Consider the following 26,249-nt stretch of genomic DNA (forward strand, 5'->3'; position numbering starts at 1 on the left):
ACAACCCCCTAACCCCAACAAGACCAACATGGCTTGTTTGGAGTTTTTTGTCATATAGGGCCCAAATTTGAGACAACACAACTAATATCACAAAGCCCAGATAGAGTTTTTGAACAGATTATTTATCTTATTATTCTGAATTGAACAAGTCACTAAGCTAATAGTTCAAAAAAGTCGTCACTTCATAAAGGAGGAGATGAGATATAAACCAGTATATAAAACATTATTAACTATAAAGAAAAAAATAAAATAATACAACATTTGATGCCTATTGATATAAAATTTGTGGCATTCACTACCACTACTAGGATCAAGAATATTCACTAAGCTTATGGTGTTCACTTTATTTATGATATGATATAGTTGGCCACGTTGATGTTATTAATAATTGTCCATTTATTATATCTGACCACTTAGGAGAGATTATAATAATGTCTTCGCCACACGCCCCACTAGATTATATCATTAGGTTTAGTGGTTGACACTTAGGAGACCCACAAACATCTCTACACTTACCTTCCACTGCATCTGCCCATGAAAGCATCGACATTTGTAATGTGGGCACCATACTCAAAAGGCTCTTCATTAATACTAATAGAAACAGCCCATAAAGTATACAAAGTCAAACGAGAAAAGGAACCGGAGAGACCAGCCCACCATGCCTAGACTCGACTCTTTATACTGGGTAGGTGATGCCATTTAGCAAGCAGTAAGGGGAACCATATCTTTCTGCCCTTGAAGCCCTATCCACAGTAGATGGGTCCATCTACTCAAAAAAAGTTTCAATTGTACAATATGGCTGTATGGGATTCCTGCTGTGAAATCCAATATTGATTTCTTTGAAGTACCTAATGAAATGATGAAGGAAACAGAAAAACGGGGGGAAAACACAAAAGAAAAGCCAGTGCCAAGTCTCTCCTTAAAAGGAAAGAGGTCTGAAATTTCAAGAGACCATTAGATACAACTAAGTGGCAAACAGCAACTTAGATTGGGTGTCTCTGCCTAACCCAATACTCGATACTCAATAGCCCTGCCATGTCTGCTGCTTCCATTAAGTGACTTTTTCAACCTTCAATCCATTGGAATGACTATTTCCTACTCTTAATCTTACAAATTTTTTATTGATGATGAAAAAATCAAACTAGGGTCCCAATCAGTGAGTAGTGGGAAGACTTTTCATACTGATGTGATTGATCCCTTTACCATACATTTTTCTTTGTCTTGGAATCTTGTGGGCGGTAGATGGCCTGAAAGCTAATCGCAGGGAAGAAAAAATGATAAGAATTTGGGAAGAATCCAAATTTATGGTCCCATTTGTACATAATTTCTAACCACGCATTAAAGGCCAATGGCCCTTCTCTTCATTGATTCCATGCCAAAATACAAGGAATATAGACATCCACCTCATTGTAGCTACACAAGAAGTAAAAATTCTAGACATGAAATTGATTTTATGGCTTTTGTATTTGACCAATTAATTTAGTTTATAAATAGACAAATGTTAGGGGATATTTTTCATCATGCAAATTAACAAAAAAAATAAAATCTCATTATATATTTATAGTCCGTTTGATAATAATTTTAGAAAACGCTTTTAATTTTTTTAAAAAAAATTTAGATGTTTAGCAAATTTAAAGAAGCACTTTTAAAATCTAAAAAATTACTTATAATATTTTTTAAATAAATAATTTATAGATGTTTTTCTTAAAAATACTTTTAAAAGAAAACATGTATATGAAAAACAATTCAAATAAAAATATTATTAAAGCTACCTTTACTCGTCATTTAAACAAAATAGAAAATGATCAACCCATTGAAAATTTTAAACTTATTTGAAATTTAACAAAAAAAAAGAACAATAATTAAGAAGAGCCCTTGAATATCATTCTCAATTACTTTCAAAAATAAATAATATAGTTTAGGAATTTATAGTGTTTTCAATTTATTTTTGTGAAGGTATCATGTATGACCTAAAACTTCTACAAATATTCATTATATTTTTAATTATTTCTTAAAAATATTTGAAAAGATAAAAAAAAAATAGATTGAGAAGATTTAACTTTTTGATTAGATTTTTATTTTCAAAAATACTATAGAACTGTTTTTTAAAAATGTTCTTAATTTTTTTTTTCAAAAAAAAAAAAAAACTATTTTCAAAAACCTTCCTGTTAGTTTCATAGTCTTATTTTTTATTTTATGGATGGAAAGTTAAAGAACAAAAGTGGCTGTCGGTAGACTCGGTACGTCCGGATTATTTTTCGAATAATATTTTTTAAAAATAATATAAAAATTAGAAATCCCCACTTTAGGGTAGGTGGGTGGATGTCCTTGTCACGCTCCTATTATTCTCCCAGACCAGCTTTTCACTTAGACGAGCATCACACAATACATAAAGCTTACACATCCCTGATACGTACTCATTCAGCAACCTACGCAATACTCTCTGGCCCATGGATATACTTATTTCTTTCCTTTTTTCTACTCCCAATGAGCTCACCATCATTTCAGGTTACTTTGACAATTCTTCGGTCTTCATCTTATCTAAAGAAGAAGATAGAAAAGAAGAAAAAAAATGGAAAAAAAATATGATTGTGGAAAACTATGAATAATTGACCCGGTATTGTTGTTCCAGGTTCAACTGGAGTTAGATTTGTCTAAATTAATAGAGGTTAGACAATCTTTCTTTATATGTTGTGCCTCTCCGAGCTTCTGTCTAATAGTGTCAAGATTGGATGAGCTTTCCACCTACACAAAAGAATGTTCGGATATGTGGTCCAGACACATCCCTTCGAAGCTTAAATAAAAAAGAGGTAGTTTGAACTACTCAAGGGAGATAGTGAATTTGCTATCTTATGTGCCCATGCGTACCTTGTTTATGCTTTCAGAGGACTTTTATAATGCTTAAGAGATCATCACTGTAGTGCTGACTAAGCACTTTGACCTTCTTTGTAATGATGATTGTTTTGCAGGTGATAGGGCAATCATCATAGTTTTGGGCGGCTAACAAGTGCCATTAGCTAATGTGTCATGACATTTGATTGTGTAGCCACCTGTCCCTTCAACTTGTTGATGGCCTGGGGTTACATGTAATACTTAATTGACATGGACTTGAAGGCTATCAGAGGTTCCTTCAGTTGTTCCTATGTCAGACGCAAATGATGACATAGGCCAATGGGCCTTGAAGGCTTGATTGGACAATCTTGTCCGTCTAAGAAGCTCGGTCTCCTCTTGTCGCTTGACCCTGTAGAAAATAAGGGCCTCATTGTGCCGGGTACCAAATGGGCTGGTAGAGATTCGAATGGGATGTCCTGGACGGATTGCATGCTAGTGATAGTCAATCGAGGAGTTTGTGTAGGAAAAGGGACACATGGAGGAGAGCCCCTACAAGTATGATTGGGTCTGAAAGATTGACTATGGAAGAGAACCACACTTCTTTATTCACATGGAAAAAAAAAATGATTAATTAGGTCATATCATGTTTACTTCTTGATTTTATTACTTTTGATACGTTTAATTTTATTGTTTTGTTTCTTGATTTTGTTATTTGTCATGTTTCGTTCGATTTAAATGTTTTTGAAAAAAGAGAAAAAAAAAACATCAAATTTCAATGGATACTTCTTTGGTATCTTAAACATTTTCGAGTAGGAACGCATAAAAATGCATCATAGACAAAATGAAAGAAAAAAAATCATGTAGGCATGATAATTGATTTTTTCTTTTTAAAAAAAATTATTATTGGACTTAAATTTTTAACCATTTGCTCATCCTTATTTTCATTGGGGCACTTTTTACAAGTAACAAAATTTAATACAATTCATCAACATAATTCAAGTTCATCACACTTTTTACGGATTTATATAAAATATGTATAATCAAATTTGTATCAATCTGTATAACTCATTTAATAAATAGGTAAATTTTTTTTTTTAACTATATATGTATATAAACTTATTTTTAAATAAATAGATGAGTCATAAATATATTAGTTTAAGACATTAATTATATAGACTTCTATAAAACTTAACTCAACTTAATTATTAAATAAAATATTTTGATTATTAAATAGGTAAAATGAATTATACTACATATTACCCGTTATTAATCAGGTTGAATTTGGATTGACCCATGAATTTAAAACAAAAAAAAAATACAGCTTATCTACTTGCCCCTATTTTTCCCTATTATTTTTAATACTATTTTAGAAGGCATTGTCATATTTGAACTCCTTTTAAAGCTAATTCTCCCATTGTTATATTTTATTTTCTTTTCAAAACATCAGAAATCCATTAATATTAACCAAGATGAAGGGTTGTTTAATAATTGTTTTCTAAAATAATTTTTTGTTATTTAGAATGAAAAAACAAGAAAACATTTTTGATAAAAATTATTTTTTGTTTTTTATTATTAAGAATATAAAATATGGTATTTTTAGAAAAAAATTTTTAATTGCTTTAACTAATTTTTTAATGGTTATTTTAAAAATAATTATATAAATATAAAATAAAACATCGGATATAAAAATTATTTTTAAAATATATTAAAAATATTTTAAGTTTCTAAATATATTTTTATTTTATAAAATATCATAGAATAATTTTTAAAATCTATTATTAAAAATTGTTTTCAAAAATGTTTTCAGAGAGGAGACGAAGTCTTGTTTTTACGTTTTACTTTCATTGCCTACTTTAGGTTTTAACATAATTCTTGCATTATTTAGTCTTTTTTTATTTATTTATTTTGGAAACATCGAAGCCCACCAATCTCCACGAGGTCCGCCTCCTTTCTTTGTCGAGAATCCCCCCTGGATGATATAAAATCTAACATCAAGCACAAGTTCATATCCGCACCCATCTCTCGTCCTCTTTCCCTCTCCCAACCCCCCTGCCTCGCTCCTCCCCCTCCCTCTCTCTCTCTCTCTCTCTCTCTCTGCATGTAACCAAATTGAACATAATGGTTATGGAGAAAATTCTGCTGTTTCATCTCCTTTCTTTAGCTTTGTTGGGAGCTGTTGTGGAGGCTACACGGTCAGATGACAGACTGATAAAGATATCACAGTTGAAAATGTTTGTTGATGAGCTTCCAGATATGCCAAAAATCCTCGGTTTCGACGTTGTCAATGGCGTTCCAGTTTCCAAGTCCCTGCAGATTGGCATGTTTTCGAAGAAATGGGTACGATTTACTTTCCTTTTTTTTTTTTTCTTTTGTTTTGGGTTTTTTATTGCTTTCTAATTTTTTTAAGTGTTCAAACTACTATTGTTTTCGATTTTGAATCCGGTTCCATTCCGTGAGGCTAGGGGAATCTTGCTCTTCCCGATGTGCCCTTTTAACTTTAACGGGTGGCCTTTTTACTTACAGAAAGAGAGGGGAAAAGGATACAGAAGGCCATGTTAGTGGCTGCTTGTTTCTGCTTTACTCCATTCCCTTATGAGATTCCAACCTGTTCTGGAAGCTACTAGAACAACTTAATGAGTTTTTTTGCTTCTGGTGGCCATCATTTCATACTCTATTTGAGGTAGTTTTTCTACTAGGGTTTTTTCTTTGGCTTCATTTGAATTTGGGAGGGGGAAAAAATGGAAACCTAAAATTGGCCGACCTTTTATTTCTGCCGACTGTTTGTAGAAGTAGACTGCAGACACTCGTGACACTGTTGAACCAAAATATCATAGTCTTACTAGCTTCTGCCCACTGTCTAACCACAAAAATTATTTTCACCTTCAAAAATCAAATTATATCCATTAAAGTCTGAGATGGCATCTTTCAGCCTTATCCCTGTGGGTCTTCATTTTCTGAGTCAATGAAAAAATGTGAGAGTAGAAATCTTTGATTTCTCCGGATGTTGGAAAGTTTCATTCTTGTTTGTAAAGTCCAATAATCACTCTTTTGAAAAGTTAATAACACCTCACCTACATTCTGGTCTTCTTATTTATTTATTTATTTATTTTATATTTATAGAGTTCTTATTTTACCATGTCCAAATCTCTCGTGATGTCATGTATTATGCCAAAAGAATTTCGTTTAGACTCAGAGAACAACACCTTCCTGGGGTTTGAAATATTTCAAGGCAAATTATATCTGACGTGGCAATGTTTAACCTAGTGAACGGATTTTTTCCTCGACTTTAAATTTGTAATCAAGAAACTGTGTAGAGGGTCCTCTCGGTTCTTTGTCATGATTCAGAAAAGGAAGAAAAAAAGGTCATCTTACTCGACGGTTCTTATCTGGTCTTGCTGTGCAGAAATTCCACAGAGATCTCCCGCCGACCCGTGTATTTGCCTATGGTACTTCCAATAACACCGCAACGGTTCCTGGTCCAACCATCGAGGCCCTCTACGGAGTTGACACCTACGTGACGTGGCGAAATTACCTCCCATCAAAACATATCTTACCCTGGGACCCAACCATCCCAACTGCCATTCCCGCCACGAAGAAGGGCGTCCCAACGGTGGTTCATCTCCACGGGGGCATCGACGAACCCCAGAGCGATGGACACGCCAACTCATGGTTCACCCGTGGCTTCAGAGAAAGAGGCCCCACCTGGACCCAAAAGAAGTACCACTACTACAACATCCAGCAACCAGGCAATATGTGGTACCATGATCATGCAATGGGTTTGACTCGAGTCAACCTTCTGGCTGGCTTGATTGGGGCCTACATAATCCGTCATCCTGATATTGAGTCCCCACTCGGACTCCCTCATGGAAAGGAGTTTGATCGACCCTTGATCGTATTCGATCGAAGCTTTCGCACCGATGGCTCCATCTACATGAATAGAACAGGAAACAATCCCTCCATTCATCCACAATGGCAGCCGGAGTATTTTGGTGATGCAATCATAGTCAACGGAAAAGCCTGGCCACGTTTGACAGTACGACGTCGTAAATATAGATTCCGCATCATCAACGCAAGCAACGCTCGCTTCTTCGAGTTCTTCTTCACCAACGGTCTACGATTCATCCACGTCGGCTCCGACTCATCTTATAACAAACGTCCGGTCATGATAAAAAAAATCCTCCTGGCCCCATCAGAGATCGTCGATGTGATTGTTGACTTTTCGGAGTCGAAATCCGATTCGGCTATTCTAGCAAACGGTGCGGCTTTTCCCTACCCAAGTGGCGACCCAGTCAACAAGTTCAACGGTAACGTGATGAAGTTCATCATCAAGCGGCAACGCGAGGTTGACACGTCGCGGGTCCCGAAGAGATTGATAAAATACCCATCACCCGATTTATCCAATGCAGCAGCAACACGGTACATAGCAATGTACGAGTACACGAGCCCCACCGATGAGCCAACCCATCTGTTTTTGAACGGAAAACCGTACGAAGATCCGGCGACGGAGACACCCAAAGAGGGAACCAGTGAGATCTGGAACGTGATCAATCTGACGGAGGATAATCACCCGCTGCACATCCACCTGGGGCTGTTCGTGGTGTTAGAACAGAGAAAGCTGGTGGACGTGGAAAAGTTCAAGGAGTGCATGTTGAAGATCAACAATGCCGTCAAGTGCCAGATAAGCAAGTATGCACGTGGCAACATAACAGCAGTGCCAGCTCACGAGCAGGGTTGGAAAAATGTGTTCAAGATGACGCCGGGGTATGTGACCAAGATACTGGTGAGATTTGCTTACATACACTCCAACGCATCGTATCCGTTCGATGCATCCGCAGAGCCTGGTTACGTGTACCATTGCCACGTAAGTATCTTATTCCGCTTTTCAATCTGAATTACTCCAAGCATGAGATCGTTTTGATTACTTTCAAGAAGTAACACCACTTATACAACCAGTTTGTTAGTTCTGGTAAAATGGTGAAAATTTATTCAAAAAATTCTTTAAGGTTGTACTTTTTTATAAAGAAAAAAGAAGTTCTGTTTGAATTTGAATGGGCGTCAGGAAATCATGACTGCTGCCATGCAGATTCCAAATAGAGCTTCATATTCACGGATGCTCTGTAATCTCAGATTTGTCTTCTTGCCTGGGTCAAATGCAGGCCACTTCACTACTTTCAAAGACGCTCCCTTCCATAAGTCTCATCCATATTTTCCTGAATTATTCCCTTGCCTGTGTTTTCATCTAAATTCACTACAAAACTACAAAGGCGAAAAAACAGAACAAGGAAAAGAAAATTGCTACGAATGAGACACTTCCTTCTGGGCACAATCCAAATGGGAAAATCTTATTTTTTTCCTGTAAAAATGCAGATTTTGGATCATGAAGACAATGCGATGATGAGGCCCTTGAAGTTCATCAAATAAGAAGATCCATAGAGATTATTACAACAGCAACCTTCTTGTAAGCACAATCCATCGCATTTGGTTTCCTTCTTTAATTGTATCAAACTAATAACTAATCTATTTCACTTCATCAATTCTTTACCCCTGCAGGCCCATTGTTTTCCCAGTGACAAAATCGAATAAAGCAGAAGCCCAGTCGCGGAGATGGGATACTGTGTTGTACTGTATGGAATAACCGGAGATGTCTCCTGTGGCATGATAGTTTATAGGTTATGTCCTACGCTTGTAAGTACCATGCTCATTATAATGTTGATGTAATGGTATTACTACAACAGAGTAGGCAGCAATGGTATTACGACAGAGTAATGTATGATTTTTATAAAATATATATGTTGTTGTAATATATAAAAAAATATGTGACTTTATGAAATTTTACTCATTCCACCCCTAATATATCCAATTATTCTTCCAAGGGTAGAATTATGAGAGATCCAAAAGTTTTACATCATCTTTGCACTTGGGTCTCATTTTTTTTTTTTTTTTTTTTTTTTTTTTTTGTACCTTAAGCTCATTTCATTTAACAACTAAGTGTATTTAAATTATATTTAATATTTTTAATAATTATATGATTAATGTATAATTTTTATAAAGTATATATATGTTGTTGTAATATAAATATTAAAATATGAATTTATGAAATTTGTGTTCATTTTGCTGCCAAAATTTGATATTCCTTTTACAATATATACAATTATACTCTTAAAAGCAAAATTATAATTGGGTCCAAAATTTTGTACTATGGTCCTACTTCTTTATAACTTGGTCTTATTTCTGTATAATTTTGATACGATTTCTTCATACTTTGATTCTATTAATTTCTTCGTAATGGTCTCATCTTATTGCTTGAAAATATAATAAAGAAAAATAAGTAAAATAAATTTAAAAAAAATATAAAAGTAATCAAGTTTAAATTTATTTATTTATTTTTATTTTCTTTCTTTTTCTATTTTCCTTCAAAGTTTCTTGGAAGCAAACATGGCATTAGGGTTTTTTTTTTTTTTTTGGTTGAATTTTAGGCGAAGGCTAAAAATTATCCCAAGGTTTGAGGTTTGGAATTATGGGATTGAAAAATTAAATCATTAATTTTCCAAAGGAGAAAATTAGAATGTCATTAGGAAGAATAGGTAGGGGCAAAATCGTGAGACTATTCCATCTCAGCCCACAAAATGGCACTTCGTCTCATGCCTCCCTTTCCATCTTTCACCGGTCGAAATCTGGCCATCGGAAAATCGCAGCCGCTGGTTAAACTAAAAATCTCCTGCTCTTATCATTCCAACAAGGTCACTTCACTCGACACTCTTTAACTCCCACTTCTTCTTGGTTTCCGTTTACAAATAATGAAAAAATTGGTGATGGTAAATGTGATTGTGAGAAGTATTGGGCTCTGATTTTTCCGGGGTGGTGATACAGTGCAAGAAGGAGTAGACGAGCGTGATGATAGTGCCGACAGGTGTAGGTACCACCATCGGTGGATTCGCCGGCGACGCTTAGCCAGTTGCTCGTGCACTCGCCTCCGTCGTTGATTGCCTCATTTCGCACCCTAACGTACGTCTCTCTCTCTCTCTTACCCTAACTCAAAAAGGGTGTTTTGGTCATTTACCGTTAATAGTTAGATTCCATCGCCACAGGTATTACTGTTGTTCCCTTGCATCTTGAGTTGCATTGGGTTATTTTTAATAAATAAGTTTAACTACGAAATTATGCTGCGTTTATGTATGAATTAATCAAGGATTAACAGTTATGAAGTACTGTGGCCCGGGGTTGAAGCTTAATGGATGAGGGCCGGCCCAATAATTGAATGGGCCATGAAAATCGAGCCTGGACATCCATAATGATGGGGCCCATCCAAATAAGTGGGCAATAGGACGGGTTAGTCCTGTGCCCATGGCTACCGTGGGATGGAAAATATGAAAACTTTCTGCTTGGACTTATTTTTTAGAAGTCTAAAACATATACCTTAGCTATGGTCTATGGAGGACAGTGCAGCCTATGCTTAAGCATCTATCTCTGCAACTTTAGGTGCTTAATGCAGCAATGCTTTATTGGCCCGTGCCAAATGTGCTATATGTTGTAGGTTATGCTCTTGATCGATTTGCAGAAGGCTTATGGGCATTGCAGCCAGTTCACCAAAATAGAGTATGCTTCTATAAATTTGTCTCATTTCTTGCATGTAATTATGTCATGTTTGCTGGCTGCTTAGTCTGTAATCTTACATTGGGCTTGTGATGTCAAGCAGGTGGGGTTGGTTCTTGATGCTGCAATAGAGGGGGAGCTTCGACTTCGCCATTTGCAAGTGGCTGATGCGACAAGAGCTTCCCTTGGATTGCCTGTTTTGGAATATATTGTCACTGACACTCCTTTACTGGTATGCGTCCTTATCAGCTATCAGATTAAAGACTAATGGAGCCAAATATCAACATACTGCTAATTGCCCATATCTTAAGTGGAGCTAAAGTAAAAGATGCATGTTCCAGACAGATTACATAACATGTTTCATGTGCTGCAGACCTTTCCCTTTGCAAGACATGTTTTATGTGCTGCAGGCCTTTCTCTTTGATGACTAACTGCACTTCTTGTGAGATGCTTATTGATGACATGGGCATGATGCATTAGACCAAGGGTCATACACTTGGTGATTGATGAGTCAACATTATTTGTATTGTCTAATTATGATCTCTCTTCATGAGAACTGATGGACTTTTACAAAGTTTGTAGCAATGAAAACATTGCCCCTGCAATTCAGTAACTTTGCTTTTCTCTTCTCCTTTAAAAATTTTAAATGTAGTTTAGTATCAAAGTTTGTTTATTAATGGATTATCTGACATGTCATGTCATGGTTGGATAGCGAATTGCTGCTCAACGGTTGTTCTCATTTTCTCTGTTCTTGGCCGAATGTTGTCATTGCATTTAAGTACTTTGATTTTCATGAAAGCAGAGTTCCACTACCAAGGTAATTGTGAGCTGTTCATATCTATAACGTGTTTTATAGGTGGAGAAATGGGTTGATCCAAAGAGCGGGCAATCAACAGGGAGAATTAAGCATCCTGATTCACTACGAGAGCTGTGCAGACTTTAGTTAACCGAACAAAGGTAAATGCTGTTGCAGTGGTGGGATGCTTTCTGATGACGATGTTGAAGACATGGATGATTATCGACAAGGGATGGTATGGAAATTATATTCTTGGGTACCATGCTGCATTTCTGTCACTATTTTGGACATAAAGAACAAATATCTCCTCCATGACAGCTGTTGAAGTTAAGGATATTAGTATCCATAATTGCTTAATTAACATCCAAAGTAATTTTCTAGTTATTTAAAATTCCCAAATATTCAAACAAATTCTAGAGCAAGAGCTAGTGCTTCTCCTCCCATTTGCTTTCTATTTTCCCACTCAAATTCAACAATAAATACTTCCAATTTATTGCTTGTGTTGCGGCTAACGCTTGTCATCATAATAGGATTGCCAACTTCCTCTTGTTCCCCCGTTTTCCTTATGGTGTCTTAAATAAAATTTTTTGAATTCACTCCCAAACTTTGAATTTTCATTTTTCATTTTGGAGTTGTTCTGAGTCCTACAAATTTGTGTCCACAATGGTGCATTGTCATGGCTATTGAATATGCAGGTACCAGACAAGAATTGAGGCATCTGTTATTTAGTCTAATGCCTTTTTCAGTTGACATAAAGTGTTGTATAAACATGATGCATATATACGGTGCTTATATTGTGATATGACTTTAGCTACTAAAACTCTTTTTCTCTTCTTCTCAGAGCGAGAAGAAGAAATTGGCATCTAGAGTTGAAAGATGCTGATTATTTAAGACTGAATCAATGTTGGGTTTTTGTGCTTCAAAGTTTGTATCTCATTCCTTCTCATTCTCTTTAACCTGCAGGGTATAGATGATTTGGCAGGAGTGGAGGCAGTTATAAGCCATCTGGTGGTGAAGGAATTCCAGATCCCTTGTGCACATGCACCTGCATTATCTCCCTTTCCTTTGAGCCTATCACTGTGTCCAAAATCAGCTGCCGAGGAGGTGAGTAATATCTTTTGAGGGCACAAAGAACTTATAGCTACATGAGAAGTGGTTTTTGTGGTTATAGAAAGGGACAGTAGGTATCTTTGTGTGAGTTTGCATGTGTGCACACCAGTGTTCATTTGTATAAACTGATGGGTGGGTAGGTAGGTGCATGTTTTCACCTATAGGGTGGATGTTGTTGTTTGTCTTTTCATTAGGACTAAATTCCATTGATTATCATTTGGACACTTCAGGCCAATGGTGTCACTATGGAAAGTTGAATATTATATTCCTTACTGGGAACCTGATAGAAAGGTTTAATACGGTGATGGGGTTCCATAAAGATAATGTGGCTTATTTCATTAGGAAAACACTATTAACTATAAAGTCACTAAGCTAATAGTTCAAAAAAGTCGTCACTTCATGAAGGAGGAGATGAGAGATAAACCAGTATATTAACATTATTAACTATAAAGAAAAAAATAAAATAATACAACATTTGATGACTATTGATATAAAATTTGTGGCATTCACTACCACTACTAGGATAAAAAAATATTCACCAAGCTTATGGTGTTCACTTTATTTATGATATGATATAGTTGGCCACGTTGATGTTATTAATAATTGTCCATTTATTATATCTGACCACTTAGGAGAGATTATAATAATGTCTTCGCCACACGCCCCACTAGATTATATCATTAGGTTTAGTGGTTGACACTTAGGAGATCCACAAACATCTCTACACTTACCTTCCACTGCATCTGCCCATGAAAGCATCCGCATTTATAATGTGGGCACCATACTCAAAAGGCTCTTCATTAATACTAATAGAAACAGCCCATAAAGTATACAAAGTCAAACGAGAAAAGGAACAGGAGAGACCAGCCCACCATGCCTAGACTCGACTCTTTATGCTGGGTAGGTGATGCCATTTAGCAAGCAGTAAGGGGAACCATATCTTTCTGCCCTTGAAGCCCTATCCACAGTAGATGGGTCCATCTACTCAAAAAAAGTTTCAATTGTACAATATGGCTGTATGGGATTCCTGCTGTGAAATCCAATATTGATTTCTTTGAAGTACCTAATGAAATGATGAAGGAAACAGAAAAACGGGGGGAAAACACAAAAGAAAAGCCAGTGCCAAGTCTCTCCTTAAAAGGAAAGAGGTCTGAAATTTCAAGAGACCATTAGATACAACTAAGTGGCAAACAGCAACTTAGATTGGGTGTCTTTGCCTAACCCAATACTCGATACTCAATAGCCCTGCCATGTCTGCTGCTTCCATTGGAGTGACTTTTTCAACCTTCAATCCATTGGAGTGACTTTTTCCTACTCTTAATCTTCCAAATTTTTTACTGATGATGAAAAAATCAAACTAGGGTCCCAATCAGTGAGTAGTGGGAAGACTTTTCATACTGATGTGATTGATCCCTTTACCATACATTTTTCTTTGTCTTGGAATCTTGTGGACGGTAGATGGCCTGAAAGCTAATCGCAGGGAAGAACAAATGATAAGAATTTGGGAAGAATCCAAATTTATGGTCCCATTTGTACATAATTTCTAACCACGCATTAAATTCCAATGGCCCTTCTCTTCATTGATTCCATGCCAAAATACAAGGAATATAAACATCCACCTCATTGTAGCTACACAAGAAGTAAAAATTCTAGACATGAAATTGAATTTATGGCTTTTGTATTTGACCAATTAATTTGGTTTATAAATAGACAAATGTTAGGGGATATTTTTCATCATGCAAATTAACAAAATAAAAAAAAAAAAAATCATTATATAGTGTATAGCAAATTTAGGTGTTTAACAAATTTTAAAAAACACTTTTAAAAATCTAAAAAATTACTTATAATGTTTTTTTTAAAAAATAATTTGTAGGTGTTTTTCTTAAAAATACTTTTAAAAGAAAGCATGTCTATTAAAAACAATTCAAATAAAAATATTATTGAAGACACTCTTACTCCTTATTCAAACAAAATAGGAAATGATCAACCACGTTTGAAAATTTTAAACTTATTTGAAATTTAACAAAAAAAAACAATAATTAAGAAGAGTCCTTGAAGATAATTCTCAATTACTTTCAAAAATAAATAATATCGTTTAGGAATTTATAATGTTTTCAATTTATTTTGTGAAGGTATCATGTATGACCTAAAACTTCTTCAAATATTCATTATATTTTTAATTATTTCTTAAAAATATTTGAAAAGATAAAAAAAAATATAGATTGAGAAGATTTTAACTTTTAGACTAGATTTTTATTTTCAAAAATACTATAGAACTGTTTTTTAAAAATGTTCTTAATTTTTTTAGAAAAAAAAAAAGAACTATTTTCTAAAACCTGCCTGTTAGATTCATAGTCTTATTTTTTATTTTATGGATGGAAAGTTAAAGAATAAAAGTGGCTGTCGGTAGACTCGGTACGTCCGGATTATTTTTCGAATAATACCTTTTAATAATACTTTTTAAAAATAATATAAAAATTAGAAATCCCCACTTTAGGGTGATGTCCTTGTCACGCTCCTATTATTCTCCCAGACCAGCTTTTCACTTAGACCAGCATCACACAATACATAAAGCTTACACATCCTGATACGTACTCATTCAGCAACCTACGCAATACTCTCTGGCCCATCGATATACTTATTTCTTTCCTTTTTCTACTCCCAATGAGCTCACCATCATTTCAGGTTACTTTGACAATTCTTCGGTCTTCATCTTATCTAAGAAGAAGATAGAAAAGAAAAAAAAAATGGAAAAAAAAAAATGATTGTGGAAAACTATGAATAATTGACCTGGTTGTTGTTCTAGGTTCAACTGGAGTTAGATTTGTCTAAATTAATAGAGGTTAGACAATCTTCCTTCATACTTTGTGCCTCTCCGAGCTTCTGTCTAACAATGTCAAGATTGGATGAGCTTTCCACCTGCACAAAAGAATGTCCGGATAGGTGGTCCAGACACACCCCTCCAAAGCTTAAATCAAATAGAGATAGTTTGAACTACTCAAGGGAGATAGTGAATATGCTAGCCTATGCGTCCATGCGTACCTTGTTTATGCTTTAAGAGGACTTTTATAATGCTTAAGAGATCATTATTGTAGTGTTGACTAAACACTTTGACCTTCTCTATAATGATGATTGTTTTGCAGGTGATAGCCCAATCATCATAATTTTGGGCGGCTGATAGGTGTTGTTAGCTGATGTGTCATGACATTTGATCGTGTAGCCGCCTGTCCCTTCAACCTGTTGATGGCCTGGGGTTACGTGTAGCACTTAATTGACATGGACTTGAAGGTTATTAGAGGTTCCTTCAGTTGTTCCTAGGTCAGACGCAAATAATCACATAGGCCAATGGGCCTTGAAGGCTTGACTGGACAATCCTGTCCATCTAAGAAGCTCGGTCTCCTCTTGTCGCCTAGCCTTGTAGAAAATAAGGGCCTCATTGTGCCGGGGTACCAAATGAGCTGATAGAGATTCGAATGGGATGTCCTGGACGGATTGCATGCTAGTGATAGTCGATCGAGGAGTCCGGGTAGGAAAAGGGACACGTGGAGGGGAGCTTCTCATAACAGGACACGTGGAGGAGAGCCCCCATCGGTATGGCTGGGTCTGAAAGATTGACTATGGAAGAGAACCACACTTCTTTATTCACATGGAAAAAAAATGATTAATTTGGTCACATCATGTTTACTCCTTGATTTTATTACTTTTGATACGTTTAATTTTATTGTTTTGTTTCTTGATTTTGTTATTTATCCTGATTCGTTTGATTTATATGTTTTTGAAAAAAGAGAAAAAAAACATCAAATTTCAATGGATACTTCTTTGGTATCTTAAACATTTTCGAGTAGGAACACATAAAAATGCATCATAGAAAAAATGAAAGAAAAAAAAAATCATGTAGGCATGATATTTGATTTTTTTTTTTAAAAAAAAATTATTATTGGACTTAATTTTTTAACCATTCGCTCGTCCTTATTTTCATTGAGGCATTTTTTAGAGGTGACAAAATTTAATACAATTCATCAACATAATTCAAGTTCATCACACTTTTTACGGATTTGTATAGAATATGTATAATCAAATTTGAATCAAATTTGTATTAATCTGCATAACTAATTTAATAAATATGTAATTTTTTTTATTAACTATATATATATATGTAAACTTATTTTAAATTTATTTTTAAATAAATAGATGAGTCATAAATATATTAGTTTAAGACATTAATTATATAGACTTCTATAAAACTTAACTCAATTTAATTATTATATAAGAGATTTTGATTATTAAATAGGTCAAATGAATTACACTGCATATTAGCCGTTATTAAATAGGTTGAATTTGGATTGACCAATGAATTTAGAACAACAAAAATACAGCTTATCTACTTGCCCCTATTTTCCCCTATTATTTTTTAATACTATTTTAGAAGACATTGCCATATTTGAACTCCTTTTAAAGCTAATTCTACCCTTGTTATTATTTTATTTTCTTTTCAAAACATTAGAAATCCATTAATATTAACGAAGATGAAGAGCTTGTTTAATAACTATTTTCTAAAATAATTTTTTGTTATTTAAAATGAAAAAACAAGAAAATAAATTTTAATTGTTTTAACTTATTTTTTAATGATTGTTTTAAAAAATAATTATACAAATATAAAATAAAACATTAGATATAAAAATTATTTTTAAAATATATTAAAAATATTTTAAGTTTCTAAATATATTTTTATTTTATGAAATATCATAGAATAATTTTAAAAATCTATTATTAAAAATTGTTTTTCAAAAATGTTTTCAGAGAGGAGACCAAGTCTTGTTTTTACGTTTTACTTTCATTGCCTACGTTTTAACATAATTCTTGCATTCACTTTCATTGCCTACTTTAGGTTTTAACATAATTCTTGCATTATTTAGTCTTTTTTTATTTATTTATTTTGGAAAACATCGAAGCCCACCAATGTCCCCGACGTCACCTCCTTTCTTTCTCGAGAATCCCCCTTGGATGATATAAAATCTAACATCAAGCACAAGTTCATATCCGCACCCATCTCTCGTTCTCTTTCCCTCTCCCAACCCCCCCTGCCTCGCTCCTCCCCCTCCCTCTCTCTCTCTCTCTGCATGTAACCAAATTGAACATGATGGTTATGGAGAAAATTCTGCTGTTTCATCTCCTTTCTTTAGCTTTGTTGGGAGCTGTTGTAGAGGCTACATGGTCAGATGACAGACTGATAAAGATATCACAGTTGAAATGTTTGTTGATGAGCTTCAAGATATGCCAAAAATCCTCGGTTTCGACGTTGTCAATGGCGTTCCAGTTTCCAAGTCCCTGCAGATTGGCATGTTTTCGAAGAAATGGGTACGATTTACTTTCCTTATTTTTTTTTCTTTTGTTTTGGGTTTTTTATTGCTTTCTAATTTTTTTAAGTGTTAAAACTACTATTGTCTTCCATTTTGAATCCGGTTCCATTCTGTGAAGCTAGGGGTATCTTGCTCTTCCCGATGTGCCCTTTTAACTTTAACGGGTGTCCTTTTTACTTACAGAAAGAGAGGGGAAAAGGATACAAAAGGCCATGTTAGTGGCTACTTGTTTCTGCTTTCCTCCATTCCCTTATGAGATTCCAATCTGTTCTGGAAGCTACTAGAACAACTTAATGAGTTTTTTGCTTCTGGTGGCCATCATTTCATACTCTATTTGAGGTAGTTTTTCTTCTAGGGTTTTTTCTTTGGCTTCATTTGATTTGGGAGGTATAATTAAAGAGGGGGAAAAATGGAAACCTAAAATTGGCCGACCTTTTATTTCTGCCGACTGTTTGTAGAAGTAGACTGCAGACACTCGTGACACTGTTGAACCAAAATATCATAGTCTTACTAGCTTCTGCCCACTGTCTAACCACAAAAATTATTTTCACCTTCAAAAATCAAATTATATCCATTAAAGTCTGAGATGGCATCTTTCAGCCTTATCCCTGTGGGCCTTCATTTTCTGAGTCAATGAAAAAATGTGAGAGTAGAAATCTTTGATTTTCTCCGGATGTTGGAAAGTTTCATTCTTGTTTGTAAAGTCCAATAATCACTCTTTTGAAAAGTTAATAACACCTCACCTACATTCTAGTCTTCTTATTTATTTATTTTATATTTATAGAGTTCTTATTTTACCATGTCCAAATCTCTCGTGATGTCATGTATTATGCCAAAAGAATTTCGTTTAGACTCAGAGAACAACACCTTCCTGAAGAGATGACTGTGGTTTGTAATATTTCAAGGCAAATTATATCTGACGTGGCAATGTTTAACCTAGTGAACGGATTTTTTCCTTCACTTTAAATTTGTAATCAAGAAATGTTCCCGTTGGAGCAGCCCTAGTAACTGTGTAGTGGGTCCTCTCGGTTCTTTGTCATGATTCAGAAAAGGAAGAAAAAAAGGTCATCTTACTCGACGGTTCTTATCTGGTCTTGCTGTGCAGAAATTCCACAGAGATCTCCCGCCGACCCGTGTATTTGCCTATGGTACTTCCAATAACACCGCAACGGTTCCTGGTCCAACCATCGAGGCCCTCTACGGAGTTGACACCTACGTGACGTGGCGAAATTACCTCCCATCAAAACACATCTTACCCTGGGACCGAACCATCCCAACTGCCATTCCCGCCACGAAGAAGGGCGTCCCAACGGTGGTTCATCTCCACGGGGGCATCGACGAACCCCAGAGCGATGGACACGCCAACTCATGGTTCACCCGTGGCTTCAGAGAAAGAGGCCCCACCTGGACCCAAAGAAGTACCACTACTACAACATCCAGCAACCAGGCAATATGTGGTACCATGATCATGCAATGGGTTTGACTCGAGTCAACCTTCTGGCTGGCTTGATTGGGGCCTACATCATCCGTCATCCTGATATTGAGTCCCCACTCGGACTCCCTCATGGAAAGGAGTTTGATCGACCCTTGATCGTATTCGATCGAAGCTTTCGCACCGATGGCTCCATCTACATGAATAGAACAGGAAACAATCCCTCCATTCATCCACAATGGCAGCCGGAGTATTTTGGTGATGCAATCATAGTCAACGGAAAAGCCTGGCCACGTTGACAGTACGACGTCGTAAATATAGATTCCGCATCATCAACGCAAGCAACGCTCGCTTCTTCGAGTTCTTCTTCACCAACGGTCTACGATTCATCCACGTCGGCTCCGACTCATCTTATAACAAACGTCCGGTCATGATAAAAAAATCCTCCTGGCCCCATCAGAGATCGTCGATGTGATTGTTGACTTTTCGGAGTCGAAATCCGATTCGGCTATTCTAGCAAACGGTGCGGCTTTTCCCTACCCAAGTGGCGACCCAGTCAACAAGTTCAACGGTAACGTGATGAAGTTCATCATCAAGCGGCAACGCGAGGTTGACACGTCGCGGGTCCCGAAGAGATTGATAAAATACCCATCACCCGATTTATCCAATGCAGCAGCAACACGGTACATAGCAATGTACGAGTACACGAGCCCCACCGATGAGCCAACCCATCTGTTTTTGAACGGAAAACCGTACGAAGATCCGGCGACGGAGACACCCAAAGAGGGAACCAGTGAGATCTGGAACGTGATCAATCTGACGGAGGATAATCACCCGCTGCACATCCACCTGGGGCTGTTCGTGGTGTTAGAACAGAGAAAGCTGGTGGACGTGGAAAAGTTCAAGGAGTGCATGTTGAAGATCAACAATGCCGTCAAGTGCCAGATAAGCAAGTATGCACGTGGCAACATAACAGCAGTGCCAGCTCACGAGCAGGGTTGGAAAAATGTGTTCAAGATGACGCCGGGGTATGTGACCAAGATACTGGTGAGATTTGCTTACATACACTCCAACGCATCGTATCCGTTCGATGCATCCGCAGAGCCTGGTTACGTGTACCATTGCCACGTAAGTATCTTATTCCGCTTTTCAATCTGAATTACTCCAAGCATGAGATCGTTTTGATTACTTTCAAGAAGTAACACCACTTATACAACCAGTTTGTTAGTTCTGGTAAAATGGTGAAAATTTATTCAAAAAATTCTTTAAGGTTGTACTTTTTTATAAAGAAAAAAGAAGTTCTGTTTGAATTTGAATGGGCGTCAGGAAATCATGACTGCTGCCATGCAGATTCCAATAGAGCTTCATATTCACGGATGCTCTGTAATCTCAGATTTGTCTTCTTGCCTGGGTCAAATGCAGGCCACTTCACTACTTTCAAAGACGCTCCCTTCCATAAGTCTCATCCATATTTCCTGAATTATTCCCTTGCCTGTGTTTTCATCTAAATTCACTACAAAACTACAAAGGCGAAAAAACAGAACAAGGAAAAGAAAATTGCTACGAATGAGACACTTCCTTCTGGGCACAATCCAAATGGGAAAATCTTATTTTTTTCCTGTAAAAATGCAGATTTTGGATCATGAAGACAATGCGATGATGAGACCCTTGAAGCTCATCAAATAAGAAGAACCATAGGGATTATTACAACAGCAACCTTCTTGTAAGCATAATACATCGCATTTGGTTTCCTTCTTTAATTTTATCAAACTAATAACTAATCTATTCCACTTCATCACTTCTTTACCCCTGCAGGCCCATTGTTTTCCCAGTGACAATATCGAATAAAGCAGAAGCCCAGTCGCGGAGATGGGATACTGTGTTGCACTGTATCGAATAACCGGAGATGTCTCCTGTGGTATGATAGTTTATAGGTTATGTCCTACGCTTGTAAGTACCATTCTCATTATAATGTTGATGTAATGGTATTACTACAACAGAGTAGGCAGCAATGGTATTACGACAGAGTATGATTAATGTATGATGTTTATAAAATATATATGTTGTTGTAATATATAAAAAATATGTGACTTTATGAAATTTTACTCATTCCACCCTTAATATATCCAATTATTCTTCCAAGGGTAGAATTATGAGAGATCCAAAAGTTTTACATCATCTTTGCACTTGCGTCTCTTTTTTTTTTTTGTACCTTAAGCTCATTTCATTTAACAACTAAGTGTATTTAAATTATATTTAATATTTTTAATAATTATATGATTAATGTATAATTTTTATAAAGTATATATATGTTGTTGTAATATAAATATTAAAATATGAATTTATGAAATTTGTGTTCATTTTGCTGCCAAAATTTGATATTCCTTTTACAATATATACAATTATACTCTTAAAAGCAAAATTATAATTGGGTCCAAAATTTTGTACTATGGTCCTACTTCTTTATAACTTGGTCTTATTTCTGTATAATTTCGATACGATTTCTTCATACTTTGATTCTATTAATTTCTTCGTAATGGTCTCATCTCATTGCTTGAAAATATAATAAAGAAAAATAAGTAAAATAAATTTAAAAAAACATATAAAAGTAATCAAGTTTAAATTTATTTATTTATTTTTATTTTCTTTCTTTTTGTATTTTCCTTCAAAGTTTCTTGGAAGCAAACATAGCATTAGGGTTTTTTTGTTTTGTTGAATTTTAGGCGAATGCTAAAAATTATCCAAGGTATGAGGTTTGGAATTATGGGATTGAAAAATTAAATCATTAATTTTCCAAAGGAGAAAATTAGAATGTCATTAGGAAGAATAGGTAGGGGCAAAATCGTGAGCCTATTCCATCTCAGCCACAAAATGGCACTTCGTCTCATGCCTCCCTTTCCATCTTTCACCGGTCGAAATCTGGCCATCGGAAAATCGCAGCCGCTGGTTAAATTAAAAATCTCCTGCTCTTATCATTCCAACAAGGTCACTTCACTCGACACTCTTTAACTCCCACTTCTTCTTGGTTTCCGTTTACAAATAATGAAAAAATTGGTGATGGTAAATGTGATTGTGAGAAGTATTGGGCTCTGATTTTTCCGGGGTGGTGATACAGTGCAAGAAGGAGTAGACGAGCGTGATGATAGTGCCGACAGGTGTAGGTACCACCATCGGTGGATTCGCCGGCGACGCTTAGCCAGTTGCTCGTGCACTCGCCTCCGTCGTTGATTGCCTCATTTCGCACCCTAACGTACGTCTCTCTCTCTTACCCTAACTCAAAAGGGTGTTTTGGTCATTTACCGTTAATAGTTAGATTCCATCTCCACAGGTATTACTGTTGTTCCCTTGCATCTTGAGTTGCATTGGGTTATTTTTAATAAATAAGTTTAACTACGAAATTATGCTGCGTTTATGTATGAATTAATCAAGGATTAACAGTTATGAAGTACTGTGGCCCGGGGTTGAAGCTTAATGGATGAGGGCCGGCCCAATAATTGAATGGGCCAAGAAAATCGAGCCTGGACAAACGTAATGATCGGGCCCATCCAAATAAGTGGGCAATAGGACGGGTTAGTCCTGTGCCCATGGCTACCGTGGGATGGAAAATGCGAAAACTTTCTGCTTGGACTTATTTTTTAAAAGTCTAAAACATATACCTTAGCTATGGTCTATGGAGGACAGTGCAGCCTATGCTTAAGCATCTATCTCTGCAACTTTAGGTGCTTAATGCAGCAATGCTTTATTGGCCCGTGCCAAATGTGCTATATGTTGTAGGTTTTGCTCTTGATCGATTTGCAGAAGGCTTATGGGCATTGCAGCCAGTTCACCAAAATAGAGTATGCTTCTATAATCTTGTCTCATTTCTTGCATGTAATTATGTCATGTTTGCTGGCTGCTTAGTCTGTAATCTTACATTGGGCTTGTGATGTCAAGCAGGTGGGGTTGGTTCTTGATGCTGCAATAGAGGGGGAGCTTCGACTTCGCCATTTGCAAGTGGCTGATGCGACAAGCGCTTCCCTTGGATTGCCTGTTTTGGAATATATTGTCACTGACACTCCTTTACTGGTATGCGTCCTTATCAGCTATCAGATTAAAGACTAATGGAGCCAAATATCAACATACTGCTAATTGCCCATATCTTAAGTGGAGCTAAAGTAAAAGATGCATGTTCCAGACAGATTACATAACATGTTTCATGTGCTGCAGACCTTTCCCTTTGCAAGACATGTTTTATGTGCTGCAGGCCTTTCTCTTTGATGACTAACTGCACTTCTTGTGAGATGCTTATTGATGACATGGGCATGATGCATTAGACCAAGGGTCATACACTTGGTGATTGATGAGTCAACATTATTTGTATTGTCTAATTATGATCTCTCTTCATGAGAACTGATACTTTTACAAAGTTTGTAGCAATGAAAACATTGCCCCTGCAATTCAGTAACTTTGCTTTTCTCTTCTCCTTTAAAAATTTTTAATGTAGTTCAGTATCAAAGTTTGTTTATTAATGGATTATCTGACATGTCATGTCATGGTTGGATAGCGAATTGCTGCTCAACGGTTGTTCTCATTTTCTCTGTTCTTGGCCGAATGTTGTCATTGCATTAAGTACTTTGATTTTCATGAATGCAGAGTTCCACTACCAAGGTAATCGTGAGCTGTTCATATCTATAACGTGTTTTATAGGTGGAGAAATGGGTTGATCCAAAGAGCGGGCAATCAACAGGGAGAATTAAGCATCCTGATTCACTACCGAGAGCTGTGCAGACTTTAGTTAACCGAACAAAGGTAAATGCTGTTGCAGTGGTGGGATGCTTTCTGATGACGATGTTGAAGACATGGATGATTATCGACAAGGGATGGTATGGAAATTATATTCTTGGGTACCATGCTGCATTTCTGTCACTATTTTGGACATAAAGAACAAATATCTCCTCCATGACAGCTGTTGAAGTTAAGGATATTAGTATCCATAATTGCTTAATTAACATCCAAAGTAATTTTCTAGTTATTTAAAATTCCCAAATATTCAAACAAATTCTAGAGCAAGAGCTAGTGCTTCTCCTCCCATTTGCTTTCTATTTTCCCACTCAAATTCAACAATAAATACTTCCAATTTATTGCTTGTGTTGCGGCTAACGCTTGTCATCATAATAGGATTGCCAACTTCCTCTTGTTCCCCCTTTTTCCTTATGGTGTCTTAAATAAAATTTTTTGAATTCACTCCCAAACTTTGAATTTTCATTTTTCATTTCGGTATGATAGTTGTTCTGAGTCCTACAAATTTGTGTCCACAATGGTGCATTGTCATGGCTATTGAATATGCAGGTACCAGACAAGAATTGAGGCATCTGTTATTTAGTCTAATGCCTTTTTCAGTTGACATAAAGTGTTGTATAAACATGATGCATATATACGGTGCTTATATTGTGATATGACTTTAGCTACTAAAACTCTTTTTCTCTTCTTCTCAGAGCGAGAAGAAGAAATTGGCATCTAGAGTTGAAAGATGCTGATTATTTAAGACTGAATCAATGTTGGGTTTTTGTGCTTCAAAGTTTGTATCTCATTCCTTCTCATTCTCTTTAACCTGCAGGGTATAGATGATTTGGCAGGAGTGGAGGCAGTTATAAGCCATCTGGTGGTGAAGGAATTCCAGATCCCTTGTGCACATGCACCTGCATTATCTCCCTTTCCTTTGAGCCTATCACTGTGTCCAAAATCAGCTGCCGAGGAGGTGAGTAATATCTTTTGAGGGCACAAAGAACTTATAGCTACATGAGAAGTGGTTTTTGTGGTTATAGAAAGGGACAGTAGGTATCTTTGTGTGAGTTTGCATGTGTGCACACCAGTGTTCATTTGTATAAACTGATGGGTGGGTAGGTAGGTGCATGTTTTCACCTATAGGGTGGATGTTGTTGTTTGTCTTTTCATTAGGACTAAATTCCATTGATTATCATTTGGACACTTCAGGCCAATGGTGTCACTATGGAAAGTTGAATATTATATTCCTTACTGGGAACCTGATAGAAAGGTTTAATACGGTGATGGGGTTCCATAAAGATAATGTGGCTTATTTCATTAGGAAAACACTATTAACTATAAAGTCACTAAGCTAATAGTTCAAAAAAGTCGTCACTTCATGAAGGAGGAGATGAGAGATAAACCAGTATATTAACATTATTAACTATAAAGAAAAAAATAAAATAATACAACATTTGATGACTATTGATATAAAATTTGTGGCATTCACTACCACTACTAGGATAAAAAAATATTCACCAAGCTTATGGTGTTCACTTTATTTATGATATGATATAGTTGGCCACGTTGATGTTATTAATAATTGTCCATTTATTATATCTGACCACTTAGGAGAGATTATAATAATGTCTTCGCCACACGCCCCACTAGATTATATCATTAGGTTTAGTGGTTGACACTTAGGAGATCCACAAACATCTCTACACTTACCTTCCACTGCATCTGCCCATGAAAGCATCCGCATTTATAATGTGGGCACCATACTCAAAAGGCTCTTCATTAATACTAATAGAAACAGCCCATAAAGTATACAAAGTCAAACGAGAAAAGGAACAGGAGAGACCAGCCCACCATGCCTAGACTCGACTCTTTATGCTGGGTAGGTGATGCCATTTAGCAAGCAGTAAGGGGAACCATATCTTTCTGCCCTTGAAGCCCTATCCACAGTAGATGGGTCCATCTACTCAAAAAAAGTTTCAATTGTACAATATGGCTGTATGGGATTCCTGCTGTGAAATCCAATATTGATTTCTTTGAAGTACCTAATGAAATGATGAAGGAAACAGAAAAACGGGGGGAAAACACAAAGAAAAGCCAGTGCCAAGTCTCTCCTTAAAAGGAAAGAGGTCTGAAATTTCAAGAGACCATTAGATACAACTAAGTGGCAAACAGCAACTTAGATTGGGTGTCTTTGCCTAACCCAATACTCGATACTCAATAGCCCTGCCATGTCTGCTGCTTCCATTGGAGTGACTTTTTCAACCTTCAATCCATTGGAGTGACTTTTTCCTACTCTTAATCTTCCAAATTTTTTACTGATGATGAAAAAATCAAACTAGGGTCCCAATCAGTGAGTAGTGGG

General features: G+C 36.2%; 1 protein-coding gene, 2 long non-coding RNA genes and 1 pseudogene across 7 annotated transcripts; all 4 read left to right on the plus strand.

The window, feature by feature from the left end:
* The first annotated feature begins 4,851 nt into the window (after positions 1–4,851).
* LOC117914014 (multicopper oxidase LPR1-like) lies at positions 4,852–8,685 on the plus strand. Its single transcript, XM_034829167.1, has 4 exons — positions 4,852–5,169; positions 6,236–7,693; positions 8,200–8,290; positions 8,383–8,685. The coding sequence occupies exons 1-3, from the start codon at positions 4,951–4,953 to the stop codon at positions 8,251–8,253; spliced, it is 1,731 nt and encodes a 576-aa protein (XP_034685058.1). The 5' UTR covers positions 4,852–4,950; the 3' UTR covers positions 8,254–8,290; positions 8,383–8,685.
* Positions 8,686–9,424: 739 nt separating this feature from the next.
* LOC117914049 lies at positions 9,425–11,363 on the plus strand. 2 transcript variants are annotated; one of them, XR_004651219.1, is made up of 5 exons: positions 9,425–9,572; positions 9,703–9,837; positions 10,367–10,428; positions 10,529–10,657; positions 11,282–11,363. It is a non-coding gene; the product is annotated as an uncharacterized LOC117914049 (long non-coding RNA). The 2 variants fall into 2 exon arrangements; XR_004651218.1 differs by lacking the exon at positions 11,282–11,363 and having other exon boundaries at positions 9,428–9,572; positions 10,529–11,054.
* A 6,017-nt stretch (positions 11,364–17,380) lies between these two features.
* LOC117913996 lies at positions 17,381–21,265 on the plus strand (annotated as a pseudogene).
* Positions 21,266–22,017: 752 nt separating this feature from the next.
* LOC117914021 lies at positions 22,018–25,185 on the plus strand. Of its 4 annotated transcripts, XR_004651206.1 has the most exons (6): positions 22,018–22,108; positions 22,239–22,373; positions 22,898–22,959; positions 23,060–23,563; positions 23,756–23,985; positions 24,720–25,185. It is a non-coding gene; the product is annotated as an uncharacterized LOC117914021 (long non-coding RNA). The 4 variants fall into 4 exon arrangements; XR_004651205.1 differs by having other exon boundaries at positions 22,028–22,373; XR_004651207.1 differs by having other exon boundaries at positions 22,034–22,373; positions 23,060–23,188.
* The last annotated feature ends 1,064 nt before the right edge of the window (positions 25,186–26,249 follow it).

This window comes from Vitis riparia, chromosome 1, assembly GCF_004353265.1.
Source record: "Vitis riparia cultivar Riparia Gloire de Montpellier isolate 1030 chromosome 1, EGFV_Vit.rip_1.0, whole genome shotgun sequence".
Classification (NCBI taxonomy): domain Eukaryota; kingdom Viridiplantae; phylum Streptophyta; class Magnoliopsida; order Vitales; family Vitaceae; genus Vitis; species Vitis riparia.

Excerpts from the sequence above, each read along its gene's own strand:
- LOC117914014 (XM_034829167.1), top strand. The coding sequence starts at position 4,951 with ATGGTTATGGAGAAAATTCTGCTGTTTCATCTCCTTTCTTTAGCTTTG. Across the intron at positions 5,170-6,235 it reads GCATGTTTTCGAAGAAATGG|AAATTCCACAGAGATCTCCC; the intron begins GTACGATTTACT and ends CTTGCTGTGCAG. Across the intron at positions 7,694-8,199 it reads GTTACGTGTACCATTGCCAC|ATTTTGGATCATGAAGACAA; the intron begins GTAAGTATCTTA and ends GTAAAAATGCAG.